This window comes from Sturnus vulgaris, chromosome 3 (assembly GCF_052056855.1).
Source record: "Sturnus vulgaris isolate bStuVul1 chromosome 3, bStuVul1.hap1, whole genome shotgun sequence".
Taxonomy (NCBI): Eukaryota; Metazoa; Chordata; class Aves; order Passeriformes; family Sturnidae; genus Sturnus; species Sturnus vulgaris.
In genome coordinates this window covers 113,168,485-113,192,326 of record NC_142245.1, presented here as the reverse complement: position 1 = coordinate 113,192,326, position 23,842 = coordinate 113,168,485, and the positions used below count along the sequence as shown (strand labels likewise).

General features: G+C 42.9%; 1 protein-coding gene across 1 annotated transcript in view; it reads right to left on the bottom strand.

Moving 5' to 3' along the window:
* Positions 1 to 23,842, bottom strand: part of INTS9 (integrator complex subunit 9) — a 59,756-nt gene that overhangs the window by 33,831 nt on the left and 2,083 nt on the right. The window contains exons 2-9 of the mRNA XM_014886490.2: positions 21,315 to 21,442; positions 17,043 to 17,103; positions 14,807 to 14,869; positions 11,041 to 11,180; positions 9,354 to 9,440; positions 5,113 to 5,233; positions 3,305 to 3,439; positions 631 to 742 (exon numbers count right to left, since the gene is read on the bottom strand). Of these exons, the coding sequence (XP_014741976.1) occupies positions 631 to 742; positions 3,305 to 3,439; positions 5,113 to 5,233; positions 9,354 to 9,440; positions 11,041 to 11,180; positions 14,807 to 14,869; positions 17,043 to 17,103; positions 21,315 to 21,442 (847 nt within the window). The remainder of the gene's footprint in view (positions 1 to 630; positions 743 to 3,304; positions 3,440 to 5,112; positions 5,234 to 9,353; positions 9,441 to 11,040; positions 11,181 to 14,806; positions 14,870 to 17,042; positions 17,104 to 21,314; positions 21,443 to 23,842) is intronic.

The window sequence follows — 23,842 nt, the reverse complement described above, 5'->3', positions numbered from 1 at the left end:
GAGAAAAGGAGAGAACAGCACTGGATGTGACATTCCAAACAGGCTGGAAAATGCTGCCATTCACACTGATATCACAGCTTTGCAATTATCAGCTTTTCCAGCTGTGAAAGCGTCTGATTAGGTTTTATATTTCTGGGGGTCTATAAATATATCTTGACTTTTTTTTTTTTTTTTAAACAGAGATTGTGCTGTTTGCTTTTGATATATTTAAAAGTCAGGTGTAAGAAGGGAAGCAGATGTGCTTGTTTTCAAAACTGAAAGTCATAAAAAAGCATGTAAAGATTTTACTCTGGCTGATACACAGGAAGGAAATAGTAATATTTCAGCTGGGAACAATATCCACGTAGCCTGTTGGCAGCCAAGTGACATACTTAGCAAACCAGGAGCAGCAAATGATTAAATCTCATTATACCTGTTCCATTCCAAAACATTTTAGGTACAACTTGTGTCTCTCCAAGCACTTACTGCATTAATGACATCAGGAGCACATCGTAAAATCTAAACAGGTAATTTTATGCCAGGAGCTATAGCTGGACAACTTATTCAATTCCAGGAATCTCAGAATTATTTCCCACCCAAAGCCATGAATAAGATGATAAAAAAGGCAGGAGATTTCTCTCAGTGACCCACCCAGGTTGCTGCAGAACTCTCCCACCATTCCATCAGGGTTGGCAGTGGGGATCTGGGTCAGTCCAGTCAGGATGAGAACGTCGCTGTTTTTAAGAGAAGCCTGGTCCATGGGCTGCAACAGAGCACAGGGAAATAAAATCAGGAATGGGAGAGTTTCTCCAGGCAGGACATAATAGATACAATCATTTTACACCTCACACTGCTCCATCTGTGGGAACCTAACTTGTTTTATACTGCTATTTTATTAAAGCAGAATGAAAATGCAAGCCCATTTTTGTGCATTAGCAAACAGAAAGCAGATATTCAGAATTTAGGCATGAGTGTGACACTAAATACATATTCTTGATACTGAAAATGTAGCATGATCCAATCTTGATAAGGTAAAATCCAATTTTCTCTCTGCAGATGGTGAAAAGGTAACTTTGAGCCTCACTCTGTGTTGGGATGCCCTTCCCACAGCTACTGATTAAGCAAAAGTGGGCAACTCCTGGCAGCTGTGTGGTATTTTATGGCTGTTTACTCTCAATAAACAACTCTCTGCAGTCTCACCAACCAGGAAAGATTTCTGCCAGGAGAGACAGATGAAGAGATTTCCTCTGCTGAACCTCCAGGACCACTGTAAGGTCAATTCCCCCGCTCACAGCTCTCCACTCTGAAGCAGTTGAGAAGGACCCTGCTCTGTTAAACACACAGGGGAATTTCATATCAACTCTGACAGGAGTTGGTATGTGCACCCCCTTGTAGGATCAGACCTGACACGTGAGATTTATCACAATCTTTGACTCTCTCCAGTGTGTCCATGAAAATGAAATGCCAATAATGCAATAAAAAATAATATGGAATCTGCCTGTGATAATGTACATAATGATTATGGCATATTAGATCCACATAATTTCAGATGCCATTGCACTGAGAGGGCCTGCATTGATTTTTGTAGGTTAATGTAAAGAATATGTCTTAAAAGGCTTTTAGTGACATGTCTGAACCTGTGCTGTCAACTCCTGTTCTCCACTTCAGTGGCAACACTGTCAATTCCAGCCTCAGGAGAGCGGGAGGCAAAATTTCAATGGAAACCATCTGCCAGAAGAACAGGGAACAGTCAATGGTGCCAGGCTTAAATCCCAATTCACTGGAAAAGCAGCTCTGGATATGTTCAAAGTATATCCTTTTTTAAAACAAAATGCAGTGACTGTTTTCACACACCCTGCTAAAATACAATGGAATTTCATTATGAACTTCTCATCATGATCCTATGGAGAACCAGGACAGACAAACAGTTTTTCACTCCCTGAGGAAGAAATGATTTGTTGCTCTGTGCCACTTGAGATACTGTTATCATTACATATTGTCTGTCAAACATCAAAGAGAAGCTGGTTGGAAGCTCCCAGAATCCACATACAGAAACACCAGATTGTAGCAGCCTGTGCTGGTGCTCACAGGGATTAACCCCAGGACAAAAGCTATCCATTGTCTTCAGAAAGCATCTGGAAGCAAATGCAAGACAATGATTATATGGGGTAACAACTATAATCTAGTAAATAACAAGGGAAATACAAACTGAATGTGATTTTAACTATCCTTCTAAAGATGTGCCCATGAACCATTCTCTGCCACTGGGACTTAATTTCCTTAAAAACAGATTTTACCAGAAGCTTCCAGAGAAATGTTCACCTTTGGAAAATGATGAAGCCTGGCCAGTCTGACCTGATAAACTGAATCACATTTCATGGCAGTGAGGAGAAAACATTCTCAGTTACCAAATTACTTGGTACAGGGCAAAGTTTCTCCTCACTCCAAATATTCTATTCACATATTGTCAAATCCTGCTGCTCCTTCTCTAGGAGGGGGTGAGAGCACAGCCCAGGATGGAAGGAGGCTGATGAGAAACAGGGATTTAGAGGCTCTGATACATTTTGTGCACCTAAGGATGGCCCTACTATTAAGGATCATTTATCTACTGTAGTTTCTCAACTGAGAACAAGCTTTTAAGTGAGGGATGCTCAGAAGCAAAGCTCTCCAGCAGATACCCACCTTGGGGGAAATCACTTGCTGATCAAAAACCTAACACACCTTCTAAATTATTTTTAAATACCTCCTGCAATAATGCTTTTAACTATTCTGACAACTTCTGAAGAGCACGGCACTGCAAACTTCAAGCCTTTCTTTGCACTAAGAATTTATGGATCTAGAGAGAATTAATTTACTGGAAATTACATCTACAGCACTATAAAGACTTTGCCCTTAGCAGAGCAGGGTGGAAAAGTTGGCAGCCACTGAGCTATCATTCCTCCTAAGGAAGGATGTTTCAGAAGTGATATAAAGCAGTCTGTGAGATGTCTGTGAAGATTCTTCAGTCAAATATGGATTTTTTTTAGAAAAGTCACTAATGCTCTTTTGTTTAACTGTTGAAAATTTCCTCTTTAGAGTGAAAGATAATTCCACAGTTTTAAGTGAACATCAAATCACTAAAACAAAGAAATTTAGTTATCTTTTCCTCATAACTATTGATACCTGTCATTTGTCAGGGTGTATCTTATCAATGCCCATTAAGTCCAGGCACTGATAACAGTTACCTTAGAGTAGCCTCTATCCTAAACCTGATCCCAGCTGGAGCATCCCATTTTTTTTTGAGCAAAAGTTCCTCCTAAAGACTAGGAATAGTCAGAGGCTGTACCTGAGGGTGTGTTGTAAGCAGAGAAGATCCTGAAACATAAGAAACCTTTTCATAGTGTGACTGGATAATCCAGTTGGAACTCCCAAGAGCATAGCCCGAGCTCAGAGGGGTGACCTGCACAGCACCAAACAGCTCCTGAAACACACAGTGAGAGACATTAACTTCAGAGAGCCCCAAAAGAAATCAGGACAGGTCATTTTATCATCACTGATAGGAATTTAAAAAGCAGCTCTGCTGAGAATTACATCTGCTGGTTTTACCCACCCATGTCTAGCAGGACACATGCTCTGAAAAAGGCTTTTCCTGAGGCAGGGCCTCTATAAAGTCTTTCTTCCATGTGAGTTTTATGGCATCTGAATTCACACTGAACAATGTCTCAAAATGAAGGAATCAACCTTGATCCTCTTGATCCTCTGCTTGCCTCTGCTGTACTGAAGAAGTTTGTGGGAGCTTTGCATCTTTGAAGACTCTATTCTCCTTTAGTCAAATTAAATTGGTATTGGCCAGCAGGAGAGAAGGAAGGACAAGTATTTCTATATTGATATAAAACCCTGCTTGGCTTGCAAATTTTACTGAGGAAAACAAACTTAACCTCAAACTCACTCACTTTCTAATTTTATTTCTTTTAAAATGTTACCTGCTGGTGATTTAGCAACAACACCCTGCAAACTCAATCCACATTTTAGTTTCAGTGTAAGCAACCTGACAGTTGCCTCCTTTCTAGGTGTCATAAGGAATTGTATTCCTTCATCTGTACCCAGGAATGTTGAACACTTGTTTGGAGAAAGGAAAATAAACCTTCATGTACAGACCTTCCTAATGTGATCCACCTTCTGGTTACTGAATAATAGAACAAGCATCTGATTCATGCAATACTAATGATTTTCCTAGTATTTCAATACATATTTGGATGCCTTGAAAAGCAAGGCAGGGGGTCTTCATCCCTCAGAGTGTGTAAACCAAGGCTCCAAAGTTTGATTATTTGAAAAATTAGCTTTGGGAAGAGAAAAAATATTTTTTTTTTACCCCAGTAACTATAAAAGAATGATTGGCTCAGATGCAGAGATCTAAAATTAGGGGAGATGCATCCACACTGTGAGGACAGTCAAAAATGAACTGTAGCAATCCATGGATAAAAAGGAGTCACAACATACTTTAACCCATATTTTTATTTTTTTTATGGCCTCTGAGCAGCAAAACCAGGTATCACAGCCCAAACAAGTGCAGGGATCATGACCCACATGCTGCCTACAATCCATATGGGATCTGCAGACTATGGAATTGTTGGTTCAGTTCATTCTGGAAACTACACTGGATTATAGTCAACAGCATTACAGACAATAACTATTATCTAGGAGCCCTGGGAAAGGAGTTTCTGAAGTTCACATTGAACCATTAGGTTTTATTTACAATTCCTAATTTACAGTATGAAACGAAGTGGAGGCTAAAGCACTCAAAAGATTCCCAGAAGTGAGATGGGGAGCTGGGAAGGGGATGTGGCTTCGAGACAGAGAGGATACATTCACTCCCTGCATCCTCCCAGATCTCAGTGGGCCAGCCATCAGCTCCAAATTTGAGGGCATGCTGCCTTAAAATTGGCCTCCCCAAGGAAGAGAAGAAACAAATGGATATTCCCTGATTTCACCAAACAAGAGCTCTTCCTGGGAGGGAGACTGAGGGGCAGTCTGTGTAATCCTGTCTTGCTTGCCTAGGCCAGGGTAACTGGATCCAATGTAGGATTTCGAGGGGGGAAAAAGGTGGGGAATGATCGTTGCTGTTGCCCTGAGGGCAGCTGTGCAGGTACTCACGATTTTCTGGGAATAGCCCACCAGCTGGATCTTGCTGAGGGCTGCATTCACTTCTGGCATTGTGTAGCACTTCCTCCACATGGACACCTCCACTGCATCCTTCAGCGGGGCTGGCAGCAACCTGTGAACACCAGCAGGATGTTCTGTGGGGAATCCAGAACGACAGCTGGTGCTGGGCCAGCTTCTACAACCATTTACATTCTCCTCATCTTTGATTTTACCATTTTAAATTTTTATTTTCAGCGTGCCCGGTGCTTCAAAATGAGGAGCAAAACTGCTGAGGAGCAGAGCCACACTTCCCAGTCTGCCTCACCCTGAGGATTGCTCTCCTCCAGCTCTTTGTTGCTGTTCTGTCCCTTGCATCAAAGAAGGAGCTGTGATCAAGGTGTTATCACAACTCTTGGAGTATTTTCACCACTGATGAAAGGTGGCTGATCTGAGATGTCAACATGAAATGCACCTCCAGCACTGGGATCTTGGATCAGTGTCTATTTTTCATATCACAATAATCTGAATAATACCCTAATAATCTGAAGCAATCTGGTGATTCAAGTACAGTTACCAGAGCACGAGCAGGGATGGCTCTGCCCTGATTCCTGCCACTGGTCTCTTCCAAGAGCATGTGTCCCTGCAGCTCAGCTTCCCTGCCTTCAATCCCACTTCCATTCTGAGTGCCCTGGCAGGGAGACACGAGCTGACACTGCAGAGCTCTTTGAAATCCCCTCCACGGAAGTATTTAAGATGTTTTACACCAAAGTGAGATCCATCCATTCTGCTCCTCGCAGACACTGCAAGTCAGCTGGCTGGTGTTGTCAAGGGAAGAAGTGAACTATAATGTCACAGGCTGGAAGAGGGATGGCTAACTTCTGGGAAATAAATCTTCCTTAGCAACATGAACTGAGGCAGGAAGCAGCACAGCTGCCAAATGCATAAGAAGAATAGGATTTTTTTTTTGTATATTAAACCAATGCTAAATCAAAGGCTAATTCAAACCAATTTCCAAAGATTTATGGAAATTGGTCAAGTTTCCTTGATCAATTTGTTTAAAGGAATTTAATTTATTGTTATATCTACTAGGTCAGTGAACTCCTCCATAATTTAAGATACTGAAGAAAGGATTAAGGGCAGCTCTTGCCAAGACCATAGCACAGGTCCAGAACGATAACTGTAATTCCAGCATGAGCTGGCTGAAAGCACCCTGTGCTTCAGGAAACAAACAAAGCCTTCAAGGTCTTTTTTGGGAAGTCATAAGCAACAAAAGGCCACACAATGTGGAGAGTTGTCCACCACTGCACTGAAGCAAATTGCCTGTAAAAGCCTTTAACCTACCATAAGAAGCATTTAGTGTTGGATGCTTTCAGGAACTTCACTTCTGGGAAGAGGAAAATGTTTCTCCAGGTAATGGAGAAAGTGGGGAATTGTCCTTGGTGACTGAAGGAAGTTTCTCTTGGCCTTGACTGTGGCTACACTGAAAATACTCTGATCCCTGGCAGAGACCAGTGGCATCAGTCTCCAGTGGTTTCATGAAGCTGAGTGGCAACGAGGTGCTGGTGCCTCAGATGTGCCCCTGTCAGCATTCAGTCTGTCATCTCACTTCTAAATTCCCTACAGAGCTACCAGAGGAAATTTTGTGGTCTGGAGTAAATCTACTGCCACCATGGCAACATCTCAAAACAACCAGACATATGAGGGCAGCTGCTGGGACAGCCACAAACAGGGAGGTACCATGAATCCACACGGTTGAGGATACAAAATGCACACTTAAAAATCTCAGGGATTTGTATTTTTCCCTGGGATCTGCACAAAGACAGTCCCTCCTGCTCAATGCAAAGGGTGACATTTAATGTATGACAGAAAATCCCAGAATTGTTTGAAGGGAGAGGAGGATGGCAGCACCGAACTACATCAGGCCACGGCCTCTCTTGTGCCTTGCTCAGCCTCGGGAAACAGCCTGTTTCAAACACTTTAAATGATACAGGAAACCATCAAACAAGAAGTCAACAAAGTGCTTTTCATAAGGCAAACTTCCTCTTTAGCCCCTGAATCCCAATCAGTGTGAAAGATATCCTGGCTGACATCTGCTGAACTTCCACGAGACTGCTCACTTGAAATAAAACCCAATAAAACTGGCTAAGCAATTAGTTCAGACTGGATCTGATAATGGAAAAATGTAAACCACTATAATGAACTTATTATATTTTATACAGTATTTGCATTTAAAATGCTCCAGTGCTTTATCTAATGAAGATGATAATACTTTGTGTTTTATACTAACTGTTTGGAGTAGAACTAGCTGAACTGTAAAGCAGTAATGGGGATTGATCAGCCTGAAAAATTAAAGTTAGACTCAGAAGTAATAAGTATTCTGTTCTAGCAACAGTCAAGTAAGAAAAAAAAAAAAACCCAATTCATCAAGATCACATTTTCTTAAGTAACGGATGTCAGTCCAAGCCTGCATGTGCCATTAGCCAGGTGCTAATTTGGGGATCAGTGGATGTTTTGCTCTAATAATCAGCTCCATTCACGCCTGCGTGACACTTGTCACCAGGCATCTCAAAACACTTTGCAAACATTAATTAAAGTCCCCGTGTGCCCTCTGTGCTGGATGGGAGCTCTGTTTTACAGATGCACAGGGAGGTGAAGGGGGAAGCTGAGGCCACAGGTGGGGCAGAGGTGGAGAGGGAGTTCACATTTGTCCCCTTGTTCCAGCTCAAATTCAACATTAGTTCATATCAGCAGAGTTTATTATACACCAATTTATGCTATTAAACAGCTCTTTAGTAGCTCTCACCTCCCTGCTACCCCTTTACAACAACTACAGGATGCAACTATGAATTTTGGGGGACATCCCCAGCAATAGGAGAGAGGAACATGTATTTTAAATACTACTTCAAGGAAAAAACAGGCTCCAGTCTTCTACAGCACAAGAAGACTGAATCAGAACAAAGATTCCCTCTCTGTGTTCTCCTCTGGAATAATCAGCAGCATGCAAAGTGCCAGGCAGCACTTTTGCTAAAATACGACCACCAGGAAAGTGACATTATATGAGCTGCAAGATATACGATTCTCCTTTGAGCCATGCATACAAAACATGCCTGGTGTGACAGGAATAATGGCTCCAGTTCTCTCTCTCCACACACTGGGAGCTTCAGCAGTGGATCTGGGCAGGCCAGTGGACCCCAATATTTAAAAAAAAAAACACCACTGTTCTGGAAATCCTGCTGAACTTAAGTGTATTTAGTTTTGATTTACATCTGCTTGTCTTCTTCAGAAGAATGAGAGTTAGAGTGTAAAGACTGCTCCTAAATTCAGCAGGGAAACACAAAATACAACTAAAACCACGGAAATTTGGATTTTTAATTTTTGCTTTGTGATATTGGAAAATATCAAGACTACTCTTCTAATGTAAGAAATAATTCACTTTTAGGAAACTTCTAAATCAAGCCATCTTAAGAATTAGGAGTATAAAATGGGAGATCAATTAAAAATGCACAAAGCAGCTTTTAAAAATAACTTTTTAATCAACCAACCCTATCTTTAAAATGTGCTAAAACCAAAACTGTCTCCTCCAAGGAACATCTTGTGCACCTAAAATTGTTTTTATTCCCAAGGAAAGCATCAGCTGCAATTAGTAAACTGTATGGATAATTTTTAGATTCCATAGGCTTTCAAAACCCTGAGCATCTTGTTTTGATGTATAGCTGGAAAAATGGAAATGGTGCTTCCAAATAACCTTCTTTATTCGGATTTTAATTTCCTTTTAAGCTTTGGAAAGCCAAAAAGCCCACTTCTGTTGTTCAGGTGTAAAAGAAGATGGGAAGAAAGGTAACACCAGCGACCTCCACCAGCTGTATCTTGACTTTCTTAGTATGACAGCAAACATGAATGTAAATAGCATTTAAATTTAAATTATTCCAACGCAGTATCATTAAATTTAAATAACCTGGTCATCTCGATAACTTTTTATGATGTTAATACCAAAATCTGCTGGTTTTTGCTACCATCATGGAGCTGAACTGTGTGAGGAGAGATCAGGTGAGGCTTTGCTGTTACCAAGTCTTTCTCCAAGAAACAAATTTGTGAGGTTGTAAAACCCACAACGTACAAAAATGATTAAAGAAATAATCCACCCAAGGAGTCAGAGGAACAAATCCCAAATGGTGGGAGCTGAGCCATCCTCACAGAGACTCCCAAACTCTGGTGCTTTGGGACAATCCCCTTTCCTGGGACTTCCTCCTTACCTTTGCACCTCCTTGTTCTTCCACATGGAGGCAGACTGAGCCTTTGGCACGCGTTCAATGGAATTCACCAGCTCTTCCATGAGGAGCCTGAAAACACAAATCAAACCTAAATTAGCACTGCCTCCTCTCACACAGCAGAGAACTTTGGCCCAAATCTTTCCAAAATACCATAGAAATTGTGGGGCTCTTCCCACAGAGGCCATTTCCAGCACTGCCCCTGTTTCTCCACAGAGTGTTTCCAATTCCATCTGCTTGCAACAGAGGTGGATCTGGCCCACTGGGTTATGGGCTATTGGAAAATGCAAGATAATTTCTTCATTACTGACTGCTTGTGATATGTAATGAGACAAAACACACAACAAAAACTCCTCAGCTTATGTCTGTTTATCACTGAGGGAAACCAAGCATGCTGTCAGAGTGAACTCTCCTCATCTGCCAATGCGTATTTGAGACAGGAAAAGCATTGAAAATTGTCACTGCAGATTTCCCAAAACTAAACAGCAGTTGTAATTGTGTGCAGGCTTTCCCTTGAAGTTTGGAGCAGAAGGACAGCATCTGGAATGACTCGGGATGGGGAGAACCACACCAGTTCACTCTCCCACCAGAGTGTGCTTGTTCTCTCCAGCTCTGCACCAGCAAAGCCCCGAGGTGTACTACTCGTTCATATTTACACAATTCCTTCCACCTACAAGGCCTTCAGTTTCTGTTTGTTTTCACACAATGGAGGAATTACTCTGGCGTGGGAAGTTTGCACAGGACCTTCAGTGGACAAAGATTCCTGCCCCAAAGTGCTAACAGAGTAGTCCAGACAGGAGGGCCTGATCTGGCTCCTAATTACTGAACGTGGCAGGTCTGCAGGAGAGAGGAACAGATCTCAGTTCCAGTTAGGCCTCACCAAACCTGCAGAATTTGGTGTTGAACCATCCAATCAACAAGACAATTTCGTAAAAATAGATTGGCAAGTTTGATGACTATTGTGGTTTTGACTGCACTGTCATGTCTTTCTACTTCAGTCTCCTATTTCTGCCATTTTTCTTAGAGCTTCTCTCTGGAGTTCAGAGCTCAGCTGTCATTTGAGATGAAGTCAGCTGGAATTCCTTTCCATGGATTGGAGGGAAGTGTGATTATACGGAATCATAAAATCCTAGAATGGTTTGGGTTGCAAGGGACCTTGAGGATCATTTAGTTCCACTCCCTGCTATGGGCAGGGACACATTCCACGATCCCAGCTGGATAGCTGGAGGCACTATCCCCTCCAACCTGGCCTTGAACGCTGCCAGTGATGGGGCAGCCACAGCTTCTGTGGGGAACAAGTCCAGTTTTCTGACTGGGAAGGCTCCTTTTGGTTAAGGGGAACAGAGAAGAGCAGGAGAACTCTTTGATCCATGGTTTTTGAAGGAAGTTGCCTATGTGGCAATTACTGAGGTGTCTCAGCCCACTCAAATTCCACTGTCCCACGTCTATGGCCTGGACTCAACACAAAGCACCTGCTGGAAACGTTGATGGTTCCAGAGGCTGGGAAACATGGAGTTAACACATTTGCAGCACTAAGGACTTGGCTGGCATTCAGCTCCTGCCTGAAAGCCTCTTTGGAACATTAGACACCACTCCTCTCCCCACATTGTCCTTTACACCTTCTCCTCAGCAGTGATGAAAGGGGAGCAGAGAATATGAAGGGGCTTTTTACCTGCCAATTTGAACGGTGGGCTCAGTGGCATAAACTGTTCCAGTGAATCCTGTGTACTCTGTGATGTAGGGCAGGGCCATCATGCAGTGATAGTTGGAGATCAAGATTACATCCACTGTGGAGAGGTCAAGCAGTTCAGTCTAAAACAGAGCAGAGAGATAAGCAACTTGTAACCCTTTCATGCAGTTTAACAAATGACAGAAAAACTTCTTTTTTAAAAACTTTATTGCAGAAATATAACTGCTTTATAAAAGCATGTCTCAGCTGTGGCAAAGATTAATGTTGCCTTTAAATTAACAAGATATTTAAAATCCCCCTAAAATTATTCCATTCTCCAACCTGGGAAGGAAACCATGCCCTGGGTTTTTCTGTCTTTCAGGTGATGAGATGGCTGCTTTTATGAGATGCATGATTATTTTACTTTTATCAAAGAACTGACGTGTGCACCTCCTTAGGGAGGAAGAGACACCAAAACTTTTGCAGCAGTGATTTAGGGTGTCTCGTATTTTTTTTTTATGCAGCACATCATACTGTACCCCAAGAAAGAGATGAAGGAAGATTGTATTTATTCATATGCTTAAAAATAATTCTTATATTTTCCCAAAGTAAATGTTTGGCATTTTTATCATTCACATTTTCTACAGCAGGAGATGAACCCCATTCACAGGATACAACAAAATCGATGGGTGGGCCCAATTCATTTTGATGTGACAGTTTAGACAAGAGTTCTGAGAGTGAAAGAAGATTTCACACATTGTTAAAAGAATTTTAATTAGAAATATTTACTGGTAATGCTGTAACACAAATGGTGTCAAGTCAGAAATTTACAAGATTACTGACCTCTTACTCAGTTATTATAGAGCAGCTAATGGAATTCAACACTCATCAAGCACATATTATCTGATTACAAGGCTTGGTCCAGCAATTTGAATAAAAAAGGCGAGAAAGTAGGTCACTCTGCTTTGCAGAGGGCTGACACACTGCTCTGGTGACAAGCTGCTTAACTCCTCCTAAGCACTCGTGGTTTCAATCCATGATCACAGCTGATGTTGGAGCAACGATCTCCGAGCTGAGAGCAGGAGGTGAAACAACATCCTCAGCTCCATGATAGGGCACCTTTCATCTTCCTGGGCTCCAGCAGGAGCAGCACTCTCCCTGCAAGGTATCAAAGGATCTGCTGATGCTGCTCCTGCCAAAGCTTGGATTGTCCATGCCTTGGTTTGCAGCTGGGTCCAGACTGTACAGGATCAAATCCTGAACTGGTTTGGGTGGAAAGGCTCTTAAAGACCAACTTGTTCCACACGGGGACATCTCCCACTATCCCAGTTTGCTCCAAGCCCCATCCAACCTGGCCTTGGACATTTCCAGGGATGCAGGGACACTCACAGTTTCTCTGGGCACCCTGTGCCAGGGCCTCACCACCCTCACATCCAGGAATTCCTTCCCAATATCCCATCCATCCCTGCCCTCTGGCAGTGGGAAGCCATTCACTGTGTCCTGTCCCTCCATCCCTTGTCCCCAGTCCCTCTCCAGCTCTCCTGGAGCCCCTTTAGGCTCTGCAAGGGGCTCTGAGCTCTCCCTGGATCCTTCTCTTCTCCAGGTGAACACCCCCAGCTCTCCCAGCCTGGCTCCAGAGCAGAGGGGCTCCAGCCCTGAGCTGACTCCCAGCCCAGGAGAGCCATCAGGAGGATACACACCAGCACTTTCCAACCTTAAGCAAGCCACATCTCAGTACCCTAGAAGCATTTACTGATAGGATGAAAAGGGTGTCAAAATCAAAACAAAGTGAAATCTTCCCTGGGGCTTGTAGCGATCTCACTAAAGTGCCTTTGAGCTGAAGAAGCTTAAAAATGTTTCTTGCATGTGAAGTGAGAGAGTAGAAGGTTGCCAAGCAAAGAGAGGGCTGCACCCTGCACTCTGACATGTGTGAGAATACTCTGCTGCAGAGACAGCCTCTTATCACCTTGTGGCTGCTGGATTAGATCCAGATCTTGGCTTGCTTTGGCAATGGTGCTCTGGAACTGAGATTCTCTGGCTAACTGCTTCTGCAGACAAGTTTCTTCAAAAGAAGTGGCATGGAAGGAGAAAAAGTAAAAGCTTCTTTCACACGAGCTCCCTCTTATCCTATGTTGCCAAAGAGCAGCAACATTTCCACTCTGTTTGCAGCTGGCCTTGACTCCTGAACCTCCTGCAGACAGCTGAGCTCAAGGTGTGAGCTGGGTATCACAGCAGATCCCTTCCCAGTGCTCATGGAGGAGATGTGGCATGTGCTGGGAATTTTGGGAATCATCTGAGAGGCCATTTTTTAAAGTCCCTGCAATGGTGCTGTGCAGTTGGTTGCCATCTTCTTGTTGTAGGATGGGCTGCTGGGAAGCAGCTTCGTGCAGTGATAACTGCAGTAAAATGAAGCAGTGACTCCCTGTCATATTTAGAGCTACACATGTGGCTATTTTCCAGCCCAAAGTAATGAGAAATTCTGTCTAAAGAACCTTAAACCCCAGTAGATAATCATTCCAAAGAGAATCCAGCACATAAACCCTGTCCTAAACAAGATCTGGGCCATAATGGCACTTGCTGCACACACAGATGCTTCCCCCATCCCTCAGTTTCACAGGACAGTAACCAAAAGGCTCCCAAGAACCCAGAATTATTATGGTTTTGGGCTGGTCTTTTTTTTTTAATGTGATTGGATTATGACAATTCCAGCTGGCTTGGAATGGTTATAATCTGTTGGAACCACTTGCCAAAACCAATACCAGAGTTGCCAATTTGTTGGGAAGAATCAAGGTGACAAAAATGATGTCAGAGGTGAGTTCCATGGGATCCACACATGGGAACAACATTGCCAGAACCTCAGCAAGCTGACAGCAACCTTCCAGGAGTGCTTTGTGCTTCCTGTATGCAAGGTCAGGCAGAAAGGAAAAAAAATTGCTGCCCAAAAGCAATGAAAGACAGAGAAAATATCCCACCAGGAAATGAAAGAACTGATGTTATCACACTCTGAACACACTGAGGAAAGGGATACTACTCCCCTGCTACTCTCCATCATTCAACCCCACCTCTCTCTGCTCAGCTTTCTACATCTTTATTTCTCCCACAGCACTCCCCTGATCCATCAGGTGACTCCAGGTAATCCAAACATCTTCAAAGTCTTGCTTGATTTTTCTAAATCCAGAAATTCCAGTAAAAACCAGCTTGAGCAGCCATTTGCAGCCATGCCTGTGGATATGAAGGCTCAGTTCTTCCTTTCAAAGAAGCTGTAAAAGTTTTTAACCTGAAAGTGCTGCTGGCAGAAGTGCAGCCCAGCAGAATCCAACCTGACTTAACCACAGCTGGCTCTCCAAGGAGCTCCACTGGCATGTCCTGCATCTGTGGTTAGAAACAAGCAGCTTTCCTTGCCTTCACACCCTGTCCTCATCTAGATCAGGTTGTCTTTGAAAAGGTCACAACAAGGGACAGCTCAGTCTTATTCTTGTGTCAGATATTTGCCCAAGGAGACCTTCCATGTCTCCCAAAATCACAGTTGAAAAGGGCTCTTTCCATCCTTTTTCCAGTGTCTAGAGCCTGGAGGCACCTTAACAACACAGTTTTAACAGTATTATTTACTGAGTATTAATAAATTAGCAGGAACATAATAATAGTAGTAGTAATAATAATAGTAGTAATAATAATAATAATAATAATAATAATAATAATAATTTAAACAAAATTTCCCCGTGTGATTGAATGGAGTCAGATTTTTCAGTGAGGCTTTGAACAAACTCACCTCTGGTAAGCAGAACTCAGGCACAGAGTCTACAAACACATGGCCAGAGCACTCCTTCAGCTCCTGTAAAAAAACCACACCAACAGAGGAGACACAAAAATACAACACAGTGTTACTCCAGGGCAGCTCATTTTGGATTTTTCAGACATTTTCTTTATCACAGGTGATTTCCAGCCCATTACTACAGGACATTTTTCCCCCTTATAGAAACAATTTGGTGCAGACAGATCTGCTGAAATTGTTTTCATGCCAGATGAGGCTGCTTGGTACCTGAAGGGATGAAATCCTCCTTGGGAAGGACAGAGAGAGAACTCTGGTAGGTAAAGAAAGAGCCCTGGTAACCACCAGGAAGGCAAGTTTGGAATTTACTTTTGGTTCCAAATAACATCCAACCTCTTCTGTCTTAGAACCTAAATACAATTTATAGCCACTGTCTCAAGAGTATTTGATGAAACAATTTTTGGGGATCTAATCTCCACATGGCACTTTTTGTTCAACTCTCTCCCCTATTTTCTTCCTCTTTTTCAAGGCATCTAAAACTTTTGTCACATGGAAAGTCATGTTCTTCAGGGTGGAACAAAAATATTCCCAACTTTACTCCTAGCACATCTCACAGGCTCCCTACCACCCACCCTGCCTTCTCTCCTGTCCCAAAGCAAGTGGTCTCAGCCAGCTTCACACTGGCAGAATTAAAGATTGAATCCAATTCTTAATAATTACAGTGCACCTGCCAACTAATAACAAATGAGCAACTACATCTAGTGGCAGAAGTCTCCTAACCTCATCTCAAGGGAGTTCAAAATGATTAAAAGTAGATCACAGCACATTTCAATGCCTCTCCAGGACTGAAGTTTTATAACTGAGTGCTGTAACAGGAATGTCCACCCCACATGATAAAACATCCCCCTTTGACTCCTTCCCTTGCCTTTTTCCAGCATGGGTCAAAGAATTTACCATTCCAAGCACTTACAGTGGTCAAGGTGAAGTTAAGAGATGCTGCCTTTGAATTTTTAACACGATTTCCATTGCCACTGTGTGAGTTTGGAGGTTTCTCCTTAGCACACACTGCAGCAGCAGCATCCCAGAAATTTAAATATATTCCAAATAAAACTACAGTGACTGTCCATTCTCTGGAGCCTAAAGCTCTGACACCAAAGCTGGGGTTCAGGAGACACAAATTCCAGGGAATTCAAACTGAGCAACTCCATTTCTGTCCCTGAGCCTTTGCAGCCATGCAATTGCCAGTTAGCAAGTGCTCTGAATAGAGCTGTTACTATTTTACCAACAGAAATGCTGCCTGCACAGTTTCTTTTGTCTCCAATGAGAAGAAAAACCGGGTCTTTAATCTATGATCTTCAGCTCCCTTGTCTGGAAAAATCAGATCAATTCATTTTGTCCACCTCAAAGTCCCCTACAAAAGCAACTATTATCACTGTTTCCTTTAATGTTCCCATAGTCAGAGAACAGTGTATTAAGCATTTTCTCCACTGGTACCTATTGCTGCCCACATTTGAAATGTATCTGCCTATTTTACTAACATCTGACATATTTTTGTGTTCATTGTTCCCCTATGGCAGATCAAGCTGGCTGCTGCAGTGCCAAGTTTTGGTTGAAGCCTCAGATAAATTCTGCCTCCAAAACTGATGGAATGAAAAGAGGGAGGAAATAAAGAGCAATTCTGTGTCTCTCATGTTGCTGAGGAAGTTCTGTGTCTTAGAATCAGGAGGTTGGAGATAATATCCTCCCTGCTACGTCCAGCAGCAGAACACATGTTGATTTCTGAGGCCAAAGCCATGCTTTTCCTCTCTGAGAGACCTCCCATAGGCAAACCATTGCCTTTCTCCTAGTTCTGCCTGAAAAAAGGGAAACCAGCCTCATTTATAGGCATGCTCTGAAGCCTCAGAGTCAGAAAAGTGAGACTGTGGAATAAAAGACACACTAAGAAGGCGAAGCACTATTATTTATGGAGCTCCATGAAATACAAAAATATTCACACTGACAACTCGTGCATTTTAAGCAGATTTTTTTATAATCTAAGCTACCTCTGAAGCCTGAGAGTTGCCATTAGCATTTTTGTTTCGAAATGTTCTGCTCTGCAAGGACATCCTGGCTGGTAAAGGTACACAGAGAAACCTTTGGGATGAGTCAGCGTGGAACATTGCTCCTGCAGCACCAGCTCCCAACCTGTCACGTGGTTTTTTGCATGGCAAGAAAATTCCAACCATCACTTCAGTACCTTGTCCAGAAATGTGCTTCCATCTTTCAAAACCCAACCAGGAAGTTTGGAAAGCCTGGGGCTGTGGAAAGAAAGAAGAAAAATTACTGCAATATGAACTGAATTATTATCAGTGGCTAAGCACAGAGTATCTAGTTGGTGTCATACAGGCAGAGAACACCATTTCTGTCCCAGGGAAGTAACAGTCCCAATAAAACAGACAGACACTTTCACTGTGGTTAAGTGTTCACCAAAATGACTTTTACAAATCATGATGATGACACTTAGAAGTAAAAAGAAATAAGAGGATGAGGCATGCAGGGAGTTTTTAGTCATTTATGGTGAAGATTTTAAAAAGGCTCAGTGCTGCTGAGTTCCCTGTGGTGAAACTGGATGAATAAACAGAAGTTAGGGCAGCAACAAACTCTGTGCTCAAAACAACACAAAAGCACTATAAAACTGTGGGACAGGGGACAAGAGACAAATATTCCCATCAGCAATGGCAGGGAAAGACTGGTGCTCTGGACTAAGTCATTTATAGACACAGGTTGGGATTTTATATCCACATGAACCATGGTTTTGTGCCTGGGTGTCACCCCGAAGACCCACACCAAGAGCTGTACAGGACACAGGGGCAGGGAGGCTTTGTGTGAACTGCAGGTTCTAAGCAACAGCAGAGCCCCTTTTTTCATTGTTTCAAATCCTAATAAAGGAATTTAAAGATAGAAATTGTAATTCTGAGTTTACAGCAACAATGGCTGCAGCATTTCTTGATGCTATAACTGAGAGATTTATTTGTATTTCACAGTGACATCTGATTTTTGTGTGAGCCTACAATTTAGCTCTAAACCCAGTCTCTGCCCAGACTGATGTTTATTTACACAAATAATAATAAAAAAAAAGTTGAGTAAACAAGAGAATTGAACCCACCTGAAACCAAACTCTGCAACAACTTCAGATTTGGACACGGAACTTGCTTGCAATGCATTTTGCAAGTGCTGTGCACTAAGCTCTACAGACAAGCATGGTTATATCCTAATAGGGCCTTCAAACTGAACATCTTGAAAATAGGAAGTGATTCAAGGGCTCAGAGGAATGCTGTGCTCAGACTAACAGCAGTATAAAAGAACAAATTCTGACACTCCAGTAACTCACAAAGAAGGAAAGGGGGAAATCCAAGAGTCAAGGAGTGAAGACAGAAGGTAAAAGGTGAGAGCAGAAGGATCTGTCATGGAGAAGCTGTGCCAGAAAAGGGCAATTCCCTTCTGAGAATAAAGAGCAAGGTTGAAGAAGTCTGATGATAGAAAAGATGAAGTGGCTAAATGTGCTCCCCAGTGGATTGTTCAAAAGCACAATTTAGGAGCAGTAATTTGGATACTGAGGGGGCTGAGTAGAATTGGTGCAGTGAGTCTAAAAGAGTTATGGAAAAAGCAAGAACAAACCACTCTGATATCCAACAGCTCTGACAGATACAGGAGGAGAGGACAGGAACTGGAAGGGCCACCTCGAGGGCTGCAGTCCAATGTCTCAGCACCAGCACAAGGTCAGGTCAGTGGCTTGTGCCTTGCAAATCCCTGGAGCCATCTGTGATTTCAGCAGCATGAGGCAGAGAAGAATAAACTTTACTTGTCCTACTCCCCATAATTTAATCTAGCAAGAGCTTTTCTTTATTCATGATAAAAGAGCACTAAACTTGTACTAAACTGGCATCCACTGAGGAGTGAAGAGTCAAGGGAGGCAAAATGAGCAGGTGTGTCTCGTGTGTGGCCGAAAGCAGAACAAGCAACACAGGACAGAAAGGACTCTACCTTGAAACCAAGAAGCAACACAGCTCCTCCTGACATAGTTGTGACATTGTAATAGAGTGATTGATTAATCCAAAATAGCTGGAACTGTCCCATAAATAATGTGAGCAAGTGTGTCATGGCTAGACAGGAAAGGTTAAGAGCTTCCCACACGTTCATTTCACCGTTTTGCATTTGACTTTGGTACAGGGGAGAAAACTCCATTGGACAAACCTCCTTTAAAGTACAAGAGCATGAAGAGTTGGGCAGCTGCAGGTGCTCTGCACATTGCTCCATGGGCTGGTGAGAACAGGGAAAGCCATTTCCAGGGCAAGGGGGAATCTAAAATATCTTTGCACTGGCATTTCTTTGAAGAGCAAAGAGCTCTAAAAAATGCCCAGACCCTTTAATGCCACAAACACTGCAGCACTTTCCCCTCTTATAGATTAAAGCACAGGCTCTCAAAAATATTTGCATAAGGAGGGTCCCATGCCAGGTACGACACAGGACTGAGCTGATAGCAAAGACCCTCTGTAATATCACACATTTGGGCAGCTTTGCAGACCACATACTGAGATGTGCAGAATCCAAGGAGCTCATGGATCCTGCTGGAATCTCTGGTTAAAGACAGCAGAGAGCTCCTCTCGGGCTAAGGTCTCACTCACACCCATCTCCAACAAGCACATCTGATTCTGAGAGGGCACAGCTGGTGAGAACCCCAAATCTGACAGACCTGTGTTCAAATCAGTCCTTCCTGTCACCTTACCTGGCATCTGATGACAATGTCAGCTCTCTGTCACCCCAAGTTATGTTGATAACACACATTTGAATTTCAGAGGTGTTTGGACATCATGGTAATGGACTCCTAATCTCTAATGGTACAACTGTGAGTACTACAGAGATAAGAACTTTGTAGTGGCAGCCACATTCCTCCTCACATTTCTAACTTATTTCCACAACTCTCTGCAGGACACCTGGTTTGCAGAGGGGATCAATTACTTGCCCAAGTCCATGTGCTCAGGGCAACCCTTGCTCCAAGGGGTGTTCAGTCACCTCACCGACAAGATTGATTGGATTTAAATCCAAGTGTTTGCTCCCATTCCGCTGGGCCATCAGGGGTCAAATCTGACATCCTCTCTTATTGAGTTTGAGTCATTCTAGTGCCGACATTCTGGAGGTGCTTGGGGAATTCCAGGTTGTGACCTGCAATTTGGCTGTTCATTCCCAGGGTCTGCTATCAGCAGACAAAGCTGCCACATCCCAAGGGAAGGCTGATTCCTGCTGCTCTAAAGAACCTCTTAAGCCTTTGTTCAATCACCTCATTTTGCTACTTTTTCCTCTCTCAATTTCCTTTTTTTTTTTTTTTGGGGGGGGGAGAAAGCAAATGCAAGGCAATTCTGTCTGTACCTGGATTTCCAAAATTTGCTGGACCTGTTCAAAATCCATTACTGCACCAGTTGTAGCAGTCAGCAGTTACATTATGGAATGGGACAAAAATTGACTTTCACACTGATCCCTCTGAGGGCATCTGTTGCCTCTCTACAGCAGATCCTGAACTCCACGTTCTTGCAGAACAATGCACACATTGTCTATTCCTTTCCTCTACTTTCCAAAAAATAACAAATCATAGGAAGTGCTGGACAAACTGCTTTAACCTCACTAGGTCACTTAGGAAATTCCCTTTTCCAATCGTATTTTCCCCCTCTCAATCAAGCCTTCCCTGAACCCAGAATGTTCCTCACTTGTTTCCTTGTGGATCGAAGTTACTAAACAGCTTTTAAGGAAACTCCTACTGCTTCCCATTACTGAGAGTGACTCATTCCCACCCTTCCAACTGCTAATTTTTGTCATTTATTCCATTTACACAAAACATGTCACCCTACCTGAATATCCAAAGCAGTCTAAAAACCTGGGGAAATACAACTTTGTGGCAGGGCACAGAAAGGAGATCTCAGGATTCTGTTCTAGACTCTATTTTTGTTTCTCTGCTCTTCCAATCCCGTGCCCAGCTGCACTGCCCTTTTATTTATTTAACTTTTTAAAAGGGAACAATGATGCCATGCAGGCAACTAACAGGGGCTGCTAAATGCTGTTTTTCTTTGCATTAGTCCGTGCTCTGAAGAACAGCCTGAGAAGATGGTGGTTAAACAGGACTTGCTGGGCTCCACGCACTCCAGCTCAGTTACCCATTTATCTCATCTTGCATGAAGAAGCCAGAAAGATGACAGATATGTGACCTCACTTGTGCTGAGCAGTTGCAGCAATACTTTACTGAAGCTTAGAATAAATTATCTAGAAAAACCAATCAATAAATCCATAAAATGTCTTCCGTCTACTGAGCCAAAGGACGTTATTTTGATAAAGAGAATTTTTAAGTGAACAAAGTCTATTTATGATATCAGATGATGCTGTTCATTTGTACCCATCTCCTCCCTCCTTCCAATACACCATTTCAGGCACAGCAACCCAAGAAGATGCAGACTAAGTGCTGACAGGCCACAGAACTCACCTCTGGACCAGAGGCAGTGGGAGGAAATTGAGGGTAGACGTCATATCCAGCCCACAGTCCAGCATGATGGTGGTGGATTTGAACTTGAGCACGTTGCATGGCAAGGTTGGATGTCCTGACAGGCAGTACTGGAAGAAGAATGAGGAAGAGTTACTCAGGATCTTTCAGAACATGACCCTTCCCTGTGTGCTGGGCACTGGTGAATCCTGTGTCCAGCTCTGGGCCACTCACTGCAAGGACATTGAGAGGCTGGAATGTGTCCAGGGAAAGGAACAGAGCTGGGAAAGGGGCTGGAACACCAGGAGAGGCTGAGGGAGCTGGGAAAGGGGCTCAGCCTGGAGAAAAGGAGGCTCAGGGGGGACCTTGTGGCTCTGCACAACTCCCTGACAGGAGGGGACAGCCAGGGGGGTCGGGCTCTGCTCCCAGGGAACAGGAAGAGAGGGAACAGCCTCAAAGCTGCACCAGGGAGGGTCAGGTTGGACACCAGGAAGAATTTCTTCATAGAAAGGGTGGTCAGGCACTGGGAGGAGCTGCCCAGGGAGGTTTGGAGTCCCCATCCCTGGAAGTGTCCAAGGAACGACTGGATGTGGCACTCAGTGACAAGGTGGGGTCAGTCACAGGTTGGGCTCGATCGTGGAGGTCTTTTCCTACCTCAGTGATTCTGTGGAGTTCACAAATTGCCTTTCCCCCCTTGTTTTTAAACACAGTTCCTTATACACCAAAATAAAACATCATTTCCCATGAATCTGTGTCCCACAGCTGTGTGTCTTCATTAAGATTTCCCTATGTCAGGTTATTAAGGGGCAGATTTTCTTCAGACACTTTTTCTGATCCCAAGGGTTGAATGGATGGCAAAGCTCTTCTCTCTGATTTAAGACACATGCAGAATCTCTTTTTGTCTTGCAATCACCTATTTTCCCCAAAAACCCAGGAAATCAGCTTCTTCCAAACTCAGCCCTCCTGGAAAAACTTGTCTAGAAAATTAAAAAATGACTCGAGATGGACAGGGAGGCAGAGAAGCCCTGCAGGAACACAAGTTTTTATTTTGGTAAGAAACCTGCCCCAACAACCCCTGCACAGGTGCAGCAGCTCTGGGGCAAGTTCTCACCTGCTTTTTTGTCTTACTAAACACAAACAGGAAGCAGGAGGGAGTGGGCAACCCCACCTGAATGGAAAGGTTTGTGTATCCAAATCCCAAAGGCTTTGCAAGCTTAATGAGGCGGTGAGCAGGTGATGTAGGGGGCACTTGAGCATCATTGAGATGCAGCCACCTCCTGTCTGGAGTGACAAACATTTAACGAGGCACGGCAGCTTTGAGGGAGAACAGAACAGAAAGGTCGGGTTTAAAACGTGGGATTAGAGACAAATGTCTGAGCAGAGCGTGGCCACCTCTGCGGGAGAGCTCCTCTGCTCCGAGGAGGGATTTTTTTATTTCCAGTCTCCCAAGTGTGGGCATCTGGCAGCTCAGGTGCTCAAACTGGAGCTTTGAAATTCAAGTTTTTGTCAATGAAGATGAAAAATACCACTTGTTTGGCTGTGCACTGCACAAAAACAGACTCAGTCTTTCTCCAAGTCATTTATCCCTTAAGCTTGTGTTCTATACTTCCCTCTACCAAGTGGAAAAAAGGGAGTTTATTAATTTCATTTTCTATCAAGTGGAAAGAAGGGAGTTTATTAATTTCATTTTCTAACTCTGCTCACAATAATGTTAACACAAGACTGCAACTGTCTGGATTAACAGCCCTCAAGGAGTCTGTTTACATACATTCCTCAAAAACCTGCTTTAAACTATATTTAAATAGTAAAACCGACTAAGCCCCAAATATTAAATTTAAAATATCACAGAGAGTTCTGTTTTAAATTCACAAAGCCTTAATTATTAAGGAGTTACATCACATTTTGCCTTTCTTTTAGTAAAGTTTAAGAAAAATATGCAAAGCCAAGCTGGTGAAGGAGTGAAGAATTCACTTGGTTTATTCACAAATGTAACACACTCACGTGAAATTAAGTTCTCACCAGACCAGAACTTTGACAAATGAAGCTATAAATTGAAGTAAATAGAAAGAAATGAAGGGAAAAATAAGTTCTATTTTTGCAGCTTTCAAACTATTGGTAATTAAAAAAGGCAATGAAATATCACCACTTTATCAGCAAAACATTTTCTTGCCTTTTTTTATAATCATGAGTAGTATCACAACCCTGACATCTCGAAGCTAACTGGAAAACCTTGCTTCCTTCTTTAAAAGCAGTTAAAATCATCTCTCTCTGTTGCTGTCACACTGTGGTAAATGGAATCCTGAGAGTCAATGGATTCTTTCTACCAGATTCAAAAAAAGTGACAGAAAAATTTAAAAAAATAATTCATATTTTCTATACAGCTGTTTGCACAGGTGACATTGCTGGACCTGCACCTCTGTTAGAATTTTAGATTAAGAATCCAGGAATGGGAGTGTTTGTACTATGTGTGTCTCTCTACACATTACAAATGTGATCATTTCCACACAGTTTATATTTTTTACTGTTTAAAA